This window comes from Elephas maximus, chromosome 27 (assembly GCF_024166365.1).
Source record: "Elephas maximus indicus isolate mEleMax1 chromosome 27, mEleMax1 primary haplotype, whole genome shotgun sequence".
Lineage (NCBI taxonomy): Eukaryota > Metazoa > Chordata > Mammalia > Proboscidea > Elephantidae > Elephas > Elephas maximus.
Window position 1 is genome coordinate 7,323,104 of NC_064845.1, and position 18,741 is coordinate 7,341,844.

An 18,741-nucleotide genomic window follows, 5' to 3' on the forward strand; every position below is an offset into this window, starting at 1 on the left:
GGAAAAAGCCCCCCATAGAAGGCCTCAAGGCATCCAGCTGCTTTGACAAGATGTTTGCACAGCTCCTAGGAAAGCCCAGGCAGGCAGCTACCCTCATGCCCCACCACCCCCCTTAGTATTTCCCTTCCTTTGAAAAACCACCAGGTCATGTGATGAGAACCTGTATTCACAGCCAGAGGCACAGCAATTCTCACTTTAGCTGAGCAAACAGTCTCCCACCACCAATGCACACATCTACGATTACAAAGGGACAACCAGGAACCGCCAAGTAATTAACGGAAACAGCCCCGTGAGAAGCAACACATTCATCAAGCAGTATCGGCCCCTCAGTAAACAAAGAAAAGCTTCAATATACTGAACATTCTTTTTTTTTTTAACTGTGTTTTAGCTGAAAGTTTATACGGCAAATTAGCTTCTCATTCAAAAATGTATACACAAATTGTTTTGTGACATTGGTTGCAATGCCCACAGTATGTCAGCACTCTCCCCCTTTCCCTTTCCACCCCAGGTTCTCCATGTTCATTTGTCCCGTTTTCCTGTCCTCCCCGCCTTCTCATCTTTGCTTTTGGGCAGGTGTTGCCCATGTGGTCTCATACACTTCGTTGAACTAAGAGGCACGTTCCTCATGTGTGTGTTATTATTTTATAGGCCTGTCTAATCTTTGGCTGATAGCTCTACTTTGGAAGTGGCTTTAGTTCTGGGTTAGCAGGGTGTCTGGGAGCCATAGTCTCGGGGGTTCCTCCAGTCTCTGTCAGACCAGTAAGTCTGGTCTTTTTTGTGTGTGTGAATTTGAATTTTGTTCTACATTTTTCTCCTGCTCTGTCCGGGACCCTCTATTGTGATTCCTGTCAGAGCAGTCGGTGGTGGTAGCCGGGCACCATCTAGTTCTTCTGGGTTCAGGCTGGTGGAAGCCGTGGTTCATGTGGTCCATTAGTCTTTTGGATTGATATTTTGAATATTCTTAAAGAGATTCAATAAAAAAGAGATTCGACTACAGAGTAAAAAGAATGTTGAAACTCCTGAAAACTAAAACCATCAATTCCAAAATAAACAATTAACAGATGAGGCTGAAGAGCAGAAAAATAATCAGGTGAGAATAAGAATTTGGTCTGGAAGTGAATCTCCCTAGAACTCTGCAAAAGAACAAAGAAATGAAAAACATGAAAGAAAAATTAAGAGATATTAAAGGTGGTTTAATCTCTCCTGGAACTTCTAGACTGAACTAAAAAAAAAATTTTTTTAAAGGAGAAAACAGAAGAACCAGATGCACAATATAAGAGAATTTTCCCTGTGCTCAAGATTGATTTGACCCTTAGACTAAGGGTCCAAAGAACACTGAGGAAGATGAATAAAGAGATGCCCTTCTAGACACATTCTGGCACAAAAGACAGGAAGAAAATTCTAAAAGTGTCTCAGGAGAAAAAAACCATTTGGTTACCTAAAAGGAAATGAGGACCTTATGCACAAAGAGATGGCTTAGAGGCAACAGATGCAAATAACACATTCCCAGCAGAGAACTTGAGGGAACATGAGACCAGGGCTTTCTGAGAGAAGAGCTTCACTTCCGGTCTCCTGAATCCTCCCGTGTTGGGGTGAGGACATTCAGCCTGTCCAGGGAGAGATCTCGCCAAGACTCAGCAAACCTCAAGTGGTGGCTTAACAGTCTTCTTTTACTCCCAACCACGTTAACCTGAAACTCCTAATTACCTTGGGCTGCCAAAAAACGGCCTTTCACGAACCTTTTCGTCTCAGTATAACAACTACATTCCACCTACAATTTCTTGCTACTGCACCTGTGCTGTCTTCCTGTATTACCACGGGCAATACAAAGGTGCAAGCCATCACTTAGGCTAAGTTCAGCTGCAATTAAGTTGTGGTGATGTGGGATCCCATATCTAGAAGGCCTGCGAGGGACTCAGGCCTGTCTAAGGACCACTAGGCAAGCAACACTGAGTACCAGAAGACAATGGCACAGTATCTTCAACGATCTAATGAAAACCAATCTTGAGACCTATAATTGTATACCAACCCCATTTACACCAAATCCCACGTGTCAAAAACTGAAAAGATTTAAAATCTATTAGGAGATGCACAAGCAAGCTCATTTGAAAAAAAGTTAGGACTTTCAGAGCACACAATGACCTGAACTATGAACTCAATTTGCCCAGATGATACGACTCAATATCACGAATATATCTCCTCAAATTAATTTATCAATTTAATGCAATCTCAGTCAGAGCTCTAATGGGACTTAAGGAACGGGGATTCTAAATTTCATCTGTGAGTGTAAGTTTACAAGACTAGCAAAGAATTAGTGGTGACCAGGGGCAGGAGGGAGAAAGGGATGGGGGCAGTTATTGTTTATGAAGAACTGAGTTTCGGTTTAAGGCAATGGAAAAAAATCGAATTGATTAAGGGTAGGGTTGCAGAGCCGACTGAAGTAATTGCTGGCAATAGGATGTATGCACCTGTAAAACATTAAATTGGTAAAAGTTGTGTGGTAAATATATTTACAACAACAAAAAGAGCAGCTGCTGAGGCTGCTACGTATAAGCAAACACCTTTTGGGATTTGGTTCCTTGGTTTGGAAGTTTAGGGTCATGGTTTTATGCAATGTACCTGTTAATTGGCCTACTATTGTGTTTAGTGCCTCTGTTCTATCTCCTAGTCCCTTGAGTAGTGCCTGGGGCCTTAAAAGCTTGCAAAAGGCCATCCAAAGTACAATCGGTCTCTATTCACCTGGAGCAACAAAGAAAGGAGGAGAGTCAGGAATAGGAGGAGGGAATGGAATGTATGACTAACTGCCTTCCTTCATGAACAACTGCCTCCTTTGCCATGAGACCAGAAGAATTGGATGGTGCCTAGCTACCATTACGGAACATTTCAATCAAAGATCCTATAGAATTGTGATGAAAAGAGAGAAAATGCAGAACAGAATTTCCAATTCTCATGGAATCTAGATTTTCTGGAGCCATGGAGGCTGGATGAACACCTGCAACTATTGCCCTGAAATAGTCTTTAAACCTTAAACCAAAAATATCCCCTAAAGTCTTCTTAAAACCAAACAATAGTTTCCATTTAACTAGTAAGAATGTCTACCTTGAGCACTGCCCTCTCTTAAGAACTGTCTATATGGGATTAAACTGACAACAGCAACTTGAAAGATTAGATCGGAACCTCAGAGGGCAGTGAGTTTATGTTAATGGGGGAGGAACAATTTGGAAAAGGAGGATTAGAATGGTTGCACAACTCGAAGAATGTGATCAGTGTCACTAAATTGTACATGGAGAAACTGTTGAATTGGTGTATGTTCTGTTGCGTATATTCTCAACAACAACAAAAAAAATAAAATAAATTATAAAAAAATATAGCAAAGAAATAGAAAAATTTGTATGACTTAGCCTACTGGATATTAAAATTTACCATAAAGCCGTAGTAATCAAAAGGCTCTGGAAGTGACTCAGAAATAGGGTCAAGAAATAGTTACGCATATGTGGGAATAAAATATGGTAAATGGTGTTGAGACAATTGGATATCCATTTGGAAAAAAAAGTGAAATTACATCTTTACCTCTTATACACACAAAAAAACTTCTTACAGTGTATGACGGTAAACAGTCTTAACACTAGAAAATTTCTCTTATGTTTTCTTCAAATGTATAAGCTTGGGGTGGGGAAGTCCTGTTTAAGCAAGATAAAGCCCGGAATGTTTAATAAAGGAACAGTTTAGATTTCAGACAAATGAGAAACTTCTCTTGATTAAAAATGCCAAGTTAGTTATCTTAAAAAGTTAGAAATAGAACTACCATACAACCCAGAAATCCCACTCCTCGGAATATATCCTAGAGAAATAAGAGCCTTCACACAAACAGATGTATGCACACCCATGTTTATTGCAGCTCTGTTTACAACAGCAAAAAGCTGGAAGCAATCAAGGTGTCCATCAACGGGTGAATGGATAAATTGTGGTATATTCACACAATGGAATACTACGCATCGATAAAGAACAGTGACGAATCTGTGAAACATTTCATAACATGGAGGAACCTGGAAGGCATTATGCTGAGCGAAATTAGTCAGAGGCAAAAGGACAAATATTGTATAAGACCACTATTATAAGATCTTGAGAAATAGTATAAACTGAGAAGAACACATACTTTTGTGGTTACATGGGGGGGAGGGAGGGAGGGTGGGAGAGGGTATTTTTACTGATTAGTTAGTAGATAAGATCTGCTTTAGGTGAAGGGAAGGATAATACTTAATACATGGAAGGTCAGCTCAACTGGACTGGACCAAAAGCAAAGAAGTTTCCGGGATAAACTGAATGCTTCAAAGGTCAGCGGAGCAAGAGCAGGGGTTTGGGGACCCTGGTTTAAGGGGACTTTTAAGTCAATTGGCAAAATAATTCTATTATGAAAACATTCTACATCCCACTTTGAAATGTGGCATCTGGGGTCTTAAATGCTAACAAGCGGCCATCTATGAAGCATCAATTGGTCTCAACCCACCTGGATCAAAGGAGAATGAAGAACACCAAGGTCACACGATAACTAAGAGCCCAAGAGACAGAAAGGGCCACATGAACCACAGACTTACATCACCGAGACCAGAAGAACTAGATGGTGCCTGGCTACAATCGATCACTGCCCTGACAGGGAGCACAACAGAGAACCCCTGAGGGAGCAGGAGATCCGTGGGATGCAGACCACAAAGTCTCATAAAAAGACCAGACTTAATGGTCTGACTGAGACTAGAGGAATCCCGGCAGTCATGGTCCCCAAACCTTCTGTTGGTCCAGGACAGGAACCATTCCCGAAGACAACTCACCAGACATGGAAGGGACTGGACAGTGGGTAGGAGAGAGATGCTGATGAAGAGTGAGCTATTTGTATCAGGTGGACACTTGAGACTGTGTTGGCAACTCCTGTCTGGAGGGGAGATGGGAGGGTAGAGAGGGTTGGAAGCTGGCAAAATTGTCATGAAAGGAGAGACTGTAACTTCTTGTTTTCCATTTAATATCTTCATATCTTTTCATACTTCAGGAATCCCTGGTGGTGTAGTGGTTAAGTGCTACAGCTGTTAACCAAAAGGTCAGAAGTTGGAATCCGCCAGGCGCTCCTTGGAAACTCTACAGGGCAGTTCTACTCTGTCCTATAGGGTCGCTATGAGTCGGAATCGACTCAACGGCACTGGGTTTGGTTTTTGGTGGGTTCTGTACTTCTCTCTCCTGTAATCTTCTTTAATTAATGTATAAATATATGCTCATTATAGAAAACGAAATCAATACAGAAATATAAGGAGTTAAAAAGTGAACATCCTTATTTAAACCCAACACCACCCCCCATTTTGTTCCCTCCTGGGAGGTAATTTTCATTAAAGTTTTTTTTCCCCCCTTCTATAGCTTTAAAATATTTTTAAAAGAAAAAACAGCTCTATTTTCTTAAATGGCTACAGGGAAAAAAGAGGCAATTAACAAAAGAAGAAATAAATGGCTAATAACCATATTTTATCATGTTATCAGGAGGGATCAGTCCCTGGTGAAGGCCATCATGCTTGGTAAAGTAGAGGGTCAGCAAAAAAGAGGAAGACCCTCAATGAGATGGACTGACACAGTGGCTGCAACAATGCGCTCAGGCATAACGACAGTTGTGAGGATGGGGCAGGACAGGGTAGTGTTTCATTCTGTTGTGCATAGAGTCGCTATGAGTCAGAACTGACTTGCTGGCACCTAACAACAAGAAATTTATTTTAAATGTTCGACATTAATAATCACGGAAATGTAAATAAAAACAGCTTGCTTTTTTCACATGCCCAGGGCTCCCCGTAAAATTATTTCTAGTCAACATCCTCTTATGGGTGTGTGCCTGTGCCAAACAGACTTTTCTTTTCTTTTTTAAATATTTCCTACCCCAATCAACTTGGCAGATATTTAAAAGTATTAGTATTTGCAGAAACAACTCTTATTATACATTGAAACACCGAGACTGTAAATTGGTACAAACTTTTCTGTATAACTTGGCAGTAATATCAAAAGCTTTTAAATACATATGCCAAATCTCAAAAAAGAATAAAATACTTAAAAGTAAATTTAACATAAAAAGTGCACTGCAAACAGCAATATACTGTTAAAGGAAATTAAAGAAGAGCTCAATAAATGGAAAGATATCTCATGTTCACAAACTGGAAAACAATAGTTAGGATGGCAATACTCCCCAAACTGATCATTCAACAAATTCTGTATCAAAATCCAGTTGGCTTTGTATTTATTCATATTTTTTTGTAGAAATTGACAAGCTAATTCTAAAATTCATAAAGAAATTCAAGGGAACCAGGATACCCAAAACAATCTTGAAACAGAAGAACAAAGTTGGGAAACTCATACTTCCAATTTCAAAATTTACTATAAAGCTACAATAATCAGTACAATGTAGTGCTAGCATAAGGACAGACATATAGATCAATGGAATAAAACTGAGAGCCCAGGAATAAACTTACACTTATGGTCAACTGATTTTCAACAAGGGTACCAAGACAATTCAATGGTGAAAGTCTTCAACAAATGGTGCTAGGACAAGTGGATATCCACATTCAAAAGAATGAAGTTGGGCTCTTACCTCACTCCATATGCAAACTTAACTCAAAGTGGATCAAAACCTAAATGTAAGAGCTAAATGATAAACTCTTAGAAACAGAGGCTTTTAAATCTTTGAGATCTTGAATTAAGCAAAGTGTTTTTAGATATGACAACAAAATACAAGCAACAGGGAAAAGATATCTACATTGGACTTCATCAAAATTAAAAATTCTGTGCTTCAAGAAAGTGAAAAGACAAACCAGGGAAAGAAAAATATCTGCAAGTCATGTTTGATAAGGGACTTTTATCTCGCGTATATAAAGAACATGTACAACTCAACAATAAAATGACAACCTAAGAAATGGACAAAGAATTTGAATAGACATTTCTCCAAAGAAAATATACAATTGGCCTTATGAGCATATAAAAGATGCTCAATGTCATCAGTCATTAGGGAAATGCAAATCAAAACCACAATGAGAGCATTTCACACTCACTAAAACCCATTGCCAAGTCCATACTCACTAAAAACCTGTAAAACCAGTCCAGAAGATTCAGATCCATGGTGACCCTATAGGACAGAGGAGAACTGCCCCCTTAGGATTTCCAAGGAGCACCTGGTGGATCTGAACTGCTGACCTTTTGGTTAGCAGCCGAACTCTTAACCGCTATGCCAGCAGGGTTTCCTCACACTCACTAGGATGGCTATAATAAAAAAGACAAACATAATAACGAGTGTTAGTGAGGATGTGGAGAAACTGGAACTCTCATGCATTGCTGGTGGGAATGTAAAATGGCACAGCTGTTCTGGAAAATAGTTTGGCAGTTCCACCTGTTGCCATCGAGTCAATTTGGACTCAGTGTGACCCCACGTGTTAAACAGCAGAACTGCTCCATAGGGCCTTTTTTACTGTAATCTTCACAAGCAGGCCAGCAGAACTTTCTTCCTCCGAACCGTTGGGTGAATTTGAACCACCAACCTTTAGGTTAGTAGTCAAGCGAAAGAGTGCAAACCATTTGAGACACTGAAGAATCTTCAGAGTTACCATACGGCCCAGCAGTTCTACTTGTAAATACCCAAGAGAACTGACAAACATACGTCCACACAAAAATGTGTAAATGAAGATTCGCAGCACCATTATTCATAACAGCCAAAAAGTGGAAACAAGTCAAATCTCCATTAACCGATGAATGTATAAATGAAATGTGGCATCCATCCACACCATGGAACATCACCTGGAATTAAAACGAATGAAGTACTGATTTGAGATACAGAATGGATGGCCCTTGAAAACACTGAAAGAAGTCAGACACAAAAGGTGACGTGTATGATTCCATTCATGTGAAATGTCCAGAACAGGCCAATTCACACCATCAGAAAGTAGATTAGTGGTTGCCAGGGACTGGGGAGAGGAGGGCAAGACAGAGCATGGCATTTCTTTTGGGGATGATTAAAACGTTCTAAAATTAGATAGAGGTGATGGATGAATATACTAAAAAACCCTGAGTTATATACTTTCAAAAGTCAGATTTATGGTATGTGAATTATATCTCCAAAAAGCCTTTTTTTTTTTTTAAAGCATATGCCAAAACTGATAGGCTCTACACTAAAAAGGGTGGATTTTACTGTATACTCAACAAACTGGACTTTACAGAAGGTACCGGTTACCAGTCGCCTCCAAGTTGATTCCAACTCATGGCGACCCCACGTGTGACAGAGTAGAACTGTGCTCCACAGGGTTTTCAGTGGCTCATTTTTCGGAAGTAGAGCGCTAGTCTTCTTCCCTTTTACTCAGTTATGAGAGCTCATTCTTAGAGAACACTGAAGAACATATAGGAAGATGTGGCTTAAAGGATGTTTGTTACAACATTGTTAAAATAAGAAAATATACATATGTTGAGCAGTAGGAGCCTGGATATTCATGGAATAATATGCAGCCATTAAGGAGCCCTGGTGGCACAGTGGTTAAGCACTTGGCTGCTAACTGAAAGGTTGGCAGTTCAAACCCACCGGCTGCTCCACGGGAGAAAGATGTGGCAGTCTGCTTCTGTAAAGATCACAGTCTTGGAAACCCAAGGGGGCAGCTCTCCTCTGTCCTAGAGGGTGGCTATGAGTCAGAATTGACTCAATGGCACACAACAACAACATGTGGCCATTAAGAATGTCCTAAGGAATTAATCATTGACAAACCAAAAAAAACCAAACCCAGTGCCATTGAGTCGATTCCAATGCATAGCGACCCTATAGGACAGAGTGAAACTGCCCCATAGAGTTTCCAAGGAGCACCTGGCGGGTTCGAACTGCCTACTCTTTGGTTAGTAGCTGTAACACTTAACCACTATGCCACTAGGGTTTCCAATCTTCGACAAGCAAAGGTAATATATCAGGTCTTGGCAGGAAACTCGGCAAATTCAGATTGGGTGATCTGAGCAGAGTTGAGTAAGCGGGTTATTTGTGAAGCAGAGTGAAGGAAAACCACATGTAATAGTGTAGCACCTGGGTACTTGTGGGTGGCAGGTAGGGTGAACAGGCATCAGAGCCAGAGAGAATAGCTGTGTGCACACGGCTGCCAGACAACAGTCTTCCACAGACGGAAATGCCAACCTGCTGAGACCCAGCCTGGAGAATCCCAGGAAGGAATACCCAGATCGTGCCCTCCTCTCACCCCGCTGTCTCCTGCTGATACCACCACTGGGCGAAATCCAGTGGGACAGCAGGGGAGCCCTTGAGACAGGTCAGCCTCTAGGGTAGGGGGCAAGGTGCAGAAAGGTCGAGTGAATCCAGAAGGACAAATGGAAGATAGGACAAATGGAAGATATCCAACACGGATGGTCATAGAGGTAAACAGTTTACCAAAAACAAAACAAAAAAAACAAACCAAACCCATTGTTGTCTAGTCGATTCCGACTCATCGGGACCCTATTCGACAGAGTAGAACTGCTGCATAGAGTTTTCAAGGAGAGGCTGGTTGATTCAAACTGCCAACCTTTTGGTTAGCAGCCAGAGCTCTTAACCACTACACCACCAGGGTTTCCACTGTGTCACCAGGGCGCCAATACATAGCTTACCAGTGGCCATATTTTTGCAAAAATTACAATGGAGTAATATAAGCACTGGAGCCCTGGTGGCGCTCAGCAGCTCCCGCCAGCAGCTCCATGGGAGAAAAATGGGGCAGTCTGCTTTCATAAAGATCACAGCCTTGGAAACTCTGTGGGGCAGTTCCAGTCTGTCCTATACGGGTTGTGATGAGTTGGGATCGACTTGATGGCAGTGGGTTTGGTTTGGTTTAATATAACCACTGAGGAAATTCGATCAATTTATTCCAAGGAGTAAACAGCAGTTTTCTCAAAGTTCCTCAGCAGGGGTGCTTATCGAAGTTGGTAGGAAAATTCTTCATTGGTGGGACTGTCCCATGCATGTCAGGGCATGCAGCATATCCCTGGCCCAGTGCACTAAACACCACTGCAAATCCCAATCATTACAATAACCAAAAACAAATTAACTAAAAACCCTAGCCACACCTATTAGGAACCACTGTGGAGGCTAGAATTAGAGTTTTGCCTTTTTTTTTAACTTGCATTTTTCTATCAAGAATATGTATTGCTTTCGTGGAATAGAAATCATTCTCTATTTTTTAAAAGAACTACCCAGAATAATTTAGGTTCCAGCTCTCAATAAACCCTATTCATTCTTCTCCAGTTAAGTTTGTTCATGACACAGTAAGGAAATGAAAGCTGACTTAACCTTATCACCTGGATGCTAGAATTCATTTTGAAGTCACCAATAACAGGATGGACACAAATAACTCAGCTCCTTGCAAATCACTTTTATTCTTTAGCTACTGGTGATCGATAGGCGATCACGGCATCCTACAACTCACAAGTACTGGATTGCTGCTACCTTGTTATAAAGCTTTAAAAGGAAGGAAACCACTACGATTTGGTTTCAGTGTTATTTGGCAAAGTCTAGGTCGTTCTAGTAGGTATACCTACTCCCCTCTCAGCCCTGTGAGAAAACCAGGACAGGCGATTTGGACAAGTGATTTAGGGAAACACCCTGTTCAGTTCCCTGTATTATTTCCTTTCCCCCAGGTGCATGCAGGAAGTCAGGCTCTTCGTAGTTCTTTGTCTGGGGATTTTGTTTTTACAGGAAGAAGGTGGCATTCATCTGGGGGTGGGGGAGGAATACATCTCAATGTCAGGGTTGAGGGAGCATCAGATTGAGCCCTGCAGCCCCAGATAAAAACCACATTTCACTGCATTCCAGAAACCAGCCATTGTAAGCTGCCTCTCAACTTCAGATATTAAAACATAAAAAAGTATTTTAGATTTAATGAAACACAGTATATCATTTAAGGTGACCCTTAATTTTTTAATTTTCAGGCTTCTTCTAATTAAAAAAAAAAAAAGCGTGTTTTTAGTTTTAATAGGCTCACACTGCTGACACCAGTTTAAAGAAGAACATCTTTGAATATGTAGCAAAACCCTTACACGGACATACCTTTTGACCCAACGATTCTACTTTAAGAAACCTCTCTTCGGGAAAATTACTAGACAATTGTAAAATGGTACAACCACTATGGAAAACGGTACAGTACTTCCTCAAAAAGCTAGAAATAGAAATACCATATGATCCAGCAATCCCACTCCTAGATATGTATCCTAGAGAAATGAGAGTTGTCATACAAATAGACATATGCACGCTCATGTTCACTGCACCATTATTCACAACAGCAAAAAGATGCAAACAACCTAAGTGCCCATCAACAGATGGATAAACAAATTTGTGGTACGTACACACAACGGAATACTATGCAACACTAAATAACGGTGAGTTCGAGAAACATAACATGGGCGAATCTGGAGGACATTACACTGAGTGAAACAGGTCAACCACAAAAGGGCAAAAAATGTATGAAACCGCTTTTATAAAAAGTTAAGAATAGGTTTACACAGAGAAAGCAACACTCTTTGATGGTTAACTGGGATGGGAGTTGGGGAAGGGAGAATCACTTTTTAGATACTAAACGTATAATTCTGGTGAAGGGAAAGGCAATACACAATATGGTGGAAGTCAATATAACGGGACCAAGGCAAATAAAGTCACTGAGAGGTACACACGAAAAAAGAACAACTATGGTAACTACTGGAGCCCTGGTGGCACGGTGGTTAAGAGCGCAGCTGCTAGCGAAAAGGTCAGGAGTTCGAATCCACCAGCCGCTCCTTAGAAGCCCTAAGGGGCAGTTCTATTCTGTCCTATAGGGTCACTGGAAGTCACAACCGACTCGACGACGATGGGTTGGGTTTAGTTTTGACAGTAACTACTATACCATATGCAATTCAGTAACAACAGTAATAACAACCAAAAATGTGTGAGTGGTTACATAGTTAGATATGTATGCTATATAGACGGGGGAGGGTGTATGGGAGGGCATGCGAGTGCATTTTGGGGTACAGCTGTGGGAGTATGCATATACATATTTGTACGTGCTGTGTGTATATTCACATACATAACAGAGCACAGAGGGGACACAACTATGGAAACTTCTTAAGACAAATTCAAACACCTCGTTGGACTGAGTTAGTGGGCTTGAAGGCTAAAGGACCATAGTCTTCGGGGACATCTAGGCCAACAGCATAGCACGGTTCATAATGTTCTACATCCTAGTGTGTGAGTAGCATCTGGGGTCTTAAAAGCTTCCAAGAAGCCATCTAAGATACAACTATTGGTCTCTTCCATCTGGAGCAAAGGAGAGTGAAGGAAACCAAAACTAGTGGGCCACAAGAGCCACACTCTCCCCTAATCTGAGACCAGAAGAACCTAGATGGTGCCCAGCTACCACTACTGACCCTCTGACCAGGGACATGACAGAAGGTTCTGGTTAGGAGAAAAATGTAGATCAAAACTAAAATTCATAAAAAAAAGATCAGACTTACTGGAATGATAGGAGATTGGAGGAATCCCTGAGACTATTGACCTAAGACATCCTTTTAACCTGGAAACTGAAGCTACTCCCAGAGGTCCCTTCCAGCCAAATAACAGATTGGCCTATAAAATAAACAATAACACCTGTGAGGAGTGTGCTCCTTAGAAGAATCAACTATACATGACCAAATGGACAACATCTGCCCAAAAGCAAAGATAAAAAGGCAAAGAAGGGCAGAGAAACTGGAGGGGTGGAAACTGGAGGGGTGGAAACTGGAGGGGTGGAAACTTGGAGGGATGGAAACTGGAGGGGTGGAAACTGGAGGGGTGGAAACTGGAGGGGTGGAAACAGGGAGGCCAGGGTGGAAACGGGGAGAGTGCTGACACATTGTGGGGGACAGCAACCAATGTCACGAGAACAATTTGCGTATGAATTGTTGAATGGGAAACTGATTTGCTGTGTAAGCTTTCACCTAAAGCACAATATATTTTAAAATGAGAGCAACAAAAAAATTACTGGGAAATGTAGAAAGAATGAGGACAATGATGACAACAATAAATGACTAGACAAACGTGGAAAGATGGACAAAGAAGATTCTACGGCACTCGGCTATACTAGCAAAACCTGGAAGCATGCTAGTCTTAAAATAGCAGACTGAGGAAATCAAGTGTGGTATTGCCTTATGACAGAAAACTCTCATAAGAATGAGAGAGCTAAGATCCTAAAAAATGTTCATGATATAGTACGTGAAAACAGCAGGTCACAAGCCACTAAGAAAAATCATCAAAAAGAAAATTCATGCATAGAAACACTGTAAAAGGAGTCTCTGGAAGAACCGAGAATATGAAAAATAAAAATTGAATTTAAGAAAATCTCCTTAAACATACATGAGTTTTCCTGATTGAGACGATACGCCAGGTCCCCAGCATAACGGATGAGAACAGACTCATATCTAGGTACATCACTGTGATATTTAAGATCTCTGGGAGAAAGGAGATTCTACAAGCTTCCAGAGAAGGATCAAGAATAGCTAAAAGACAGTAAAAGAATACTTTCAAAATTCTGAACGACAATTAACTGCCAATCTAACATTTCTTTACCTAGCCAAAGTACGAATTCTGTAAAACAGGAGAATCAAGACATTTTCAAAGATGCAAGGACTCAATTTACACATGCATCTTTTCTCAGGAAGCTACTAGAAGCTGTGTGTCTCCATCAGTGAAAGTAAGGCAAGACAGACAAGGACACTGGACGTGGGAAACAGGAGATTCCAACACAGGAGAGAGAGGGGAAGAGAATCCCCAGGCTGATGGTGCAGGAGATCCCAGGCAGTCAGCTGTGTCCCAGCAACCTGGCCAGGTGGGGCAGGTGAGGCTTCAGGAAGAGTTGGTTATGAGGTTGACTCTGATAGAATACCCAACGTGTCTCAGCCTCTCGAGGGGAGATTTAGACAACTGGGATTATATTAGTGGCTAAATATCCAGAAAACTAAGGAAATAGAAAAAAGAGAGAATTACTAACTAGAAAAAACAAAAAATTGGGCAGGGAAGGAAAAGCTCTCCTAGCTTCTCGTTGGTTCAGCTGTGAACCGTATTTACAGCGTCATCTAAACACTTGCCCAAATCACCTTAGGACCACAGAGAGACAGGAAGGGGAGATGGATAAGTGGGGTGAGGAAGAGGTGGTCCAAGAGAGCTAAACCTTGTTTTTCACAGAGAAGAGGCAAGAGATAACTCTTACAGTTAAAAAAAAAAAAAAAAATCAAGGAATAGCAATATAAAGGAATCCTGCGTGCCGCAAATGGTTAAGCAGTCAACTATTAACCTAAAGATTGGCAGTTCGAACCCACCCAGAGGTACCTGGAAATCTGCTTCTGAAAGGTCACAGCCTTGAAAACCCTGTGAAGTACAGTTCTACCCTGCACACATGGGGTCGTCATGAGTTGAAATAGACTGGACACCAACTAGTTTGGTTTTGGTTTGGTATTCAACTCTCTTAAGAGATTTGAACATGGCTTCCTCTGGGTATGGAGATAATGAAGAGAAACTTATGGTTTCACCCATAGGACTGTTTGACTCAGTAAAATATGTACGTGTATAGCTTTGTCAAAAATAAAAACTTACACTCCCAAAGTCCACCTTTCATCCAAAGATCAGACAGGCCTATAAAAGAAACAGTAACACATGTGAGGGACGTGCGTCTTAGTTCAATCATGTATACCAGACCAAATGGGCAACACCTGCCCCAAAGCAAAGCCAAGAAGGCAGGAAGGCACAGGAAAACTGGACGAATGGACACAGAGAATCCAGGTTGGAAAAGGGAAAGAGGGAGAGTGCAGACACATTGTGGGGATGGCAACCAATGTCACAACACAATTTGTGTATAAATTTTTGAAGGAGAAACTAATTTTCTCTGTAAACTTTCACCTAAAGCACAATAAAACTCAACTAAAGTAGTAATAAGGGTGATTTTGCTTATACTTTTCTCCATCTTTAAAAAAATTTTTTTTCTTACTAAAATCTAAAGGATACAGGCCAATTTATCAACAGTGGTTATTTCTAGTGACAGGACCATTAACATTTTCCTCCGTCACTTTTCTATTTTCTGAAAAAGTGTTCAACATAGAGCATGTCGATCGTATACGAGAAAACAAGGGAGCATTTTACTTCATGCCTGGTCTGAACCCACCTCAGGGTAGACGTCCCACCTCATTTCAGCTTTCGTTTGCCTTGCAGGAGGAACAGGAGAGGATGCCAACTCCTCCTTCACACAGCAAATATTTGTTGAGCTCCTGAGAGCCTGGCCCTGCAAGGTGATTCTAGTACCTTCAGCTTTTTACTGGGTCTCCTGACCCTTTTCCTGACTCAGCATCCTCTTCCCCTGAAGTTCTTACTACTGGTTGAGAGAATGAGCTGGGGCTGGACTAAGCCAACACTTCTCAAACTTTAGGTGCACAAGAACCACCTGGGGACTACTCAAAAGGTCGGGGGTGGGGGGCTCAGAGACGCCAGAGGAGCAACGTGGGTTTTGCTAGAGTTCTCAAAGGAATTGACCAAACCTTCTGTCACTTCTGCACCATGGTGGCTCCCATCCTCTAGCCCCAATCCAGGTTAAATTTCACTTTTACAAATGTTTAAAAAGTCCACAAGCAGAAGGGCCACTGGGTAGACAGATGGAAGGGATTCCCCTTAGCAGCTAAGAACAGGGGTCTGAAGACACAGACCTGGGATTGAATCCCAGCTTCATCAGCCATGGGTTAATTTACTTCCCCTCTCTAGGCCTCAGTTTCTCCATATGTAAAATGGCGGTAATCATTGAAAGCACCTTCAACAGGGCAGAGTAGCTGTACAGGTTACACCAGGATGCTAGGGTGTCTACAGGGTTTCACAAGACCCTGGCAAGTGAAGGCTCAATAAACCTGGCCTTCGCTGGCTGTTAACCGGCTCCAGTGCTTCCTCAGCCATGAAGGGCTGGCTGGGACGCCTGAGATTACTTAAGCCCTCAGCCTCCTTGTCCTCCTATGGGAAGAACGCACATGGCCTGCCTCCTTCCCAAGGAGGTTCTGAGGCCTAAACCAGGATGTGCACTGCACCAGGTTAGAGATCCTTTTGGCTCTGGAGGAGGTGGAGGCCCTCGGAAATTTTACTCCGAGAATTTCTCCAGTCTCACCTCTATTTCACTAGGGAGGCAATCAGGAAAAGGAAGGAGCTGCCTGTTTGCCCCTAGGTCGCTGGGAGGAGGCCGCCGACGTGGAGATCAGGTGAGAGAAGCACAGGGTGCCCCTGACTTTCATCACCACAAACTCATTGCTCACCAAGCATCCTGACTCCAAGATACGCGCCACCGCGAGCCCCAGCAAGTTGGGCTTGTCCCCCAGCAGACATCCTGAGGGGCGCGACCCTCTCCCCCAGGCCGCCCAAGCGACGCGGTGGCTGGATCTTATTGGAGAGAGGGTCTTTGAGTTTTGCATTTTGGGGAAATGGCGAGGTTGAGCTTCGAATCTCCTGAAGCAAGAAGGGTCCTCGAAGCCCGCCCGAGGACCTGGGCTGGCTCCACCTGGGGAGCACCGCGGGGGCACCACTACGCCCCCCGCCTCCCCGGCCCCGGCCCGCTGGGCACTCACGATCTCGGCCACGATGAGGAGCCCCGGCAGGGTGCGGAGGAACTCGCGGTCGTAGGCGAAGCTGCTGCTGCTGGTGGAGAAGTTCTCGGCGAAGGAGCTGGAGGTGGTGGTGACCGTGTGCGAGCGGACGCGCTGCGGCTCCTCCATCGTCGGCCCCTCCCGGGCCGGCCCCTCCCCGGGGACCCCCAGCGCGCCCGGCGGGACGCGCGGCCCTGCGCCCGGGGGACAGCGGTGAGGGGGAGGGGAGCGCGGCGGGCGCGGGGAGGGGGCGTCCGGGACCGTCCGGCGGCCGCGCGGGGCCCACGAGCGCGCGGCGCCCCCGAGGCTGGGCTCGCAGGCTCGGGGCTGCGCGGGGCCCCCGAGGTGCCGGAGTCCGAGGAGGGGAGGCCACCGGCGGCCGGAGCGGGTGGCGGAGGGCGGGAGGCCGGAGGGGGCGTGGAGAGGGGCGGGCGGGAGGCGGGCAGGAGAGGGACCGCCCCGCGGAGGCGTCGTGGGCGCCGCGGCCGCTTCACCTGTTGCCGGGGCTGTGCGGCTGGCGCCCAGGGTCGCGGGGCAGGCAGCCCGGCGGGCGGCGCGGAGGAGAGGGCGCGGGGTTCCCCCTAGCCCGCACCGTCGCGTCCCTCCGGCGCCACCTCCTTTGGGAGTGCGGCCGCAACTACCTGTCCCCTGCCACCTGGCAGGGCGGGGGCGGCGCGCACTGGGGGCCCCTTAAGGAAAGCGAGGCCTCAAGAGGCTCCGTCGCCCCAGGACTCAGCCTGCGGAGCACTGACCTGGGCAGGCTTGGGGTGGCGACTTAAATGAGGGATCGAGCGGCTGGAATTCTGACCTACCCGGACCTTAGACCCGACATCGATGAGGCCACCTGGACTCCCCGGGAGACAGCTAGTCTTTCCCTCCCGCTGCGGCCACCAGCAAAGCGCGGCGTTATTTCCTGCCCCTCCGGTCGGGAACAATTTCAGGAACCAACTTAATCGCTAGACTTGGAGAGCCAGAAGCTTCCAGATGCCTGGGCGGGTCTCTGTAGGGGGGATCCGTGGAGCGTGGATGAAGACGCCTGGGCCAGAGGAAAAGGGAGGAGAGATTTGGAATCACTCATCAAGAAGAATCAGTGTGTCTGTCTTGTCACCCTGGGAAGGATATGTGTTTGCAAAAGGCTTGAAAGGTGTGGGTTGTGCACGCTGAAGTTTATGATGGAATGAGCTGTGCTTTCCTGGGATTGGGGAGATAGACTCATTTAATGAGGCAGCTTGTTACAGGGTCAGGTTAGACCTGAACTTCCAAGGCGGGCACTTGCCTTTCTCAGCGATGTGATGGTGGGCAGTGGCTCCACCTCTTTGGACCTCAGTAGTGCCATCTGCAAGATGTAGGGGTTGATAGGACTTGGTCCCCAAAAGGCCATCTCTCAAAGTCTCTCCTGTTTTGTGAATGAGTGGCGTGAAGAATTCTGTTTTATCCAGAAAAGACCAAGGGGAAAGGAAAGAATTCTTGGCCACAAACATAAGGTTGTTTTGGGGTCATAGCTAGGGCGTTCCCGCTGATCTCTTCCGAGGCAAGTTAAAAAGAGGTCAGAAGGGACCCTTTATCCATAATATTCTACAACCCGAGCTGAGAGAAAAGCAAAAAATACAATCGAGTAAAACAAACAAGGAATTAGTTTAATAAGTCTATGGCCTCACCAGGAGGACCTCAGGGGTTAAAGACTTCAAAGGCATGGCAAACCGCTATCGACCAGGGACACTTCTGACCGGGGACACAATAGAAAGTCCTGGATAGAGGGAGAAAAATGTAGACCAAAACTCAAATTCCTAAAAAAAAAAAAAAAAAAAGGCCAGCCTTACTGGAATGATGGAGACTGGAGGAACCTCCGAGATTATCACTCAAGAACACCTGTTTAACCTGGAACTGAAGCCACTCCTGGTGGTCACCTTTCATCCAAATAATAGACTGGCTTATAAAATAAACAATATCACCCATGAATACTGTGCTCCCATAAATAATTGACTGTATGAGACCATTTACCCTAAAGCAAAGATGAGAAGCTAAGGAGGGGCAGAGATGCTGGATGAATGGAAACAACAAAAAAGAGTGGGAGTAATGAGAACCTTGGCACATTGTGTA

General features: G+C 44.2%; 1 protein-coding gene across 1 annotated transcript in view; it reads right to left on the minus strand.

Moving 5' to 3' along the window:
• CMTM8 (CKLF like MARVEL transmembrane domain containing 8) overlaps positions 1-17,026 on the minus strand; it is a 115,265-nt gene extending 98,239 nt beyond the window's left edge. Inside the window, exon 1 of the mRNA XM_049871201.1 lies at positions 16,624-17,026. Within this exon, the coding sequence (XP_049727158.1) occupies positions 16,624-16,770 (147 nt within the window). The 5' untranslated portion in view covers positions 16,771-17,026. The remainder of the gene's footprint in view (positions 1-16,623) is intronic.
• Positions 17,027-18,741: the final 1,715 nt, after the last annotated feature.